Source organism: Orycteropus afer, unplaced genomic scaffold (assembly GCF_000298275.1).
Source record: "Orycteropus afer afer isolate SDZICR_OR568_19922 unplaced genomic scaffold, OryAfe1.0 scaffold00275, whole genome shotgun sequence".
NCBI lineage: Eukaryota > Metazoa > Chordata > Mammalia > Tubulidentata > Orycteropodidae > Orycteropus > Orycteropus afer.
The window spans coordinates 3,181,820-3,182,444 of record NW_006921862.1 but is presented as its reverse complement, the minus strand read 5'-3'; the positions used below and the strand labels follow the sequence as shown (position 1 = coordinate 3,182,444).

At 41.8% G+C, this 625-nt stretch overlaps 1 protein-coding gene across 1 annotated transcript in view; it reads right to left on the bottom strand.

Annotated features, from left to right (window-relative positions):
- Positions 1-625, bottom strand: part of MROH2B (maestro heat like repeat family member 2B) — a 137,672-nt gene that overhangs the window by 92,170 nt on the left and 44,877 nt on the right. The window contains exon 4 of the mRNA XM_007950534.1: positions 391-559. Within this exon, the coding sequence (XP_007948725.1) occupies positions 391-559 (169 nt within the window). The remainder of the gene's footprint in view (positions 1-390; positions 560-625) is intronic.

The following is a 625-nucleotide window of genomic DNA, read 5'->3' as shown; positions in this document are numbered from 1 at the left end:
TGCTAAATGAAGAGTTGCTGGTTAGAAACCACCAGAAACTCTGTGGAAGAAAAGTCTTAGTGAACTCTTCCTATAATGATTACAGCTTAGGAAACCCTATGGGGCAGTTCTATTCTGTCCTGTAGGGTCTATATGAGTTGAAATTAACTTTATAGAACAGAACAACAAGAACCAGCTTGCTTAAGTGTCTGAACAGCTTTTAAATTCTTTTCTCAAGTTTTCATTATTGAGCTATGTCAACCTCTTCTCTAACTCCTATTCTCCAAAAAGTATTTAAGTTCAGCTACCCAAATAGGTGTTCAAGCTTCTTAGCCTCTCCTGGGACTTATTATCCTCCTGAATGGTTATGATTGGCTTTCTGAATCAGTTCTTTTAGGGTGTGGCTCTTACCTGTGTGACATGGAAATCAATTTCTTTGTCTTTGTACTGGTTCAGGAGCCAGGGCACTTGGCCCAGGGCATATTCACACAAATCTTCCCGGTGTAGCAGCAGGCTTACTGTGGGGCCATGGGCCTTAACAATGGCCAAAGTCTGCAGAGGCAGCAAACAAACACCGTTCCTAACCCTTCACCATGCTTTCTATGCATCTCTCAGATATCAGAAGGCTTATTGCACTCCTGAAAAA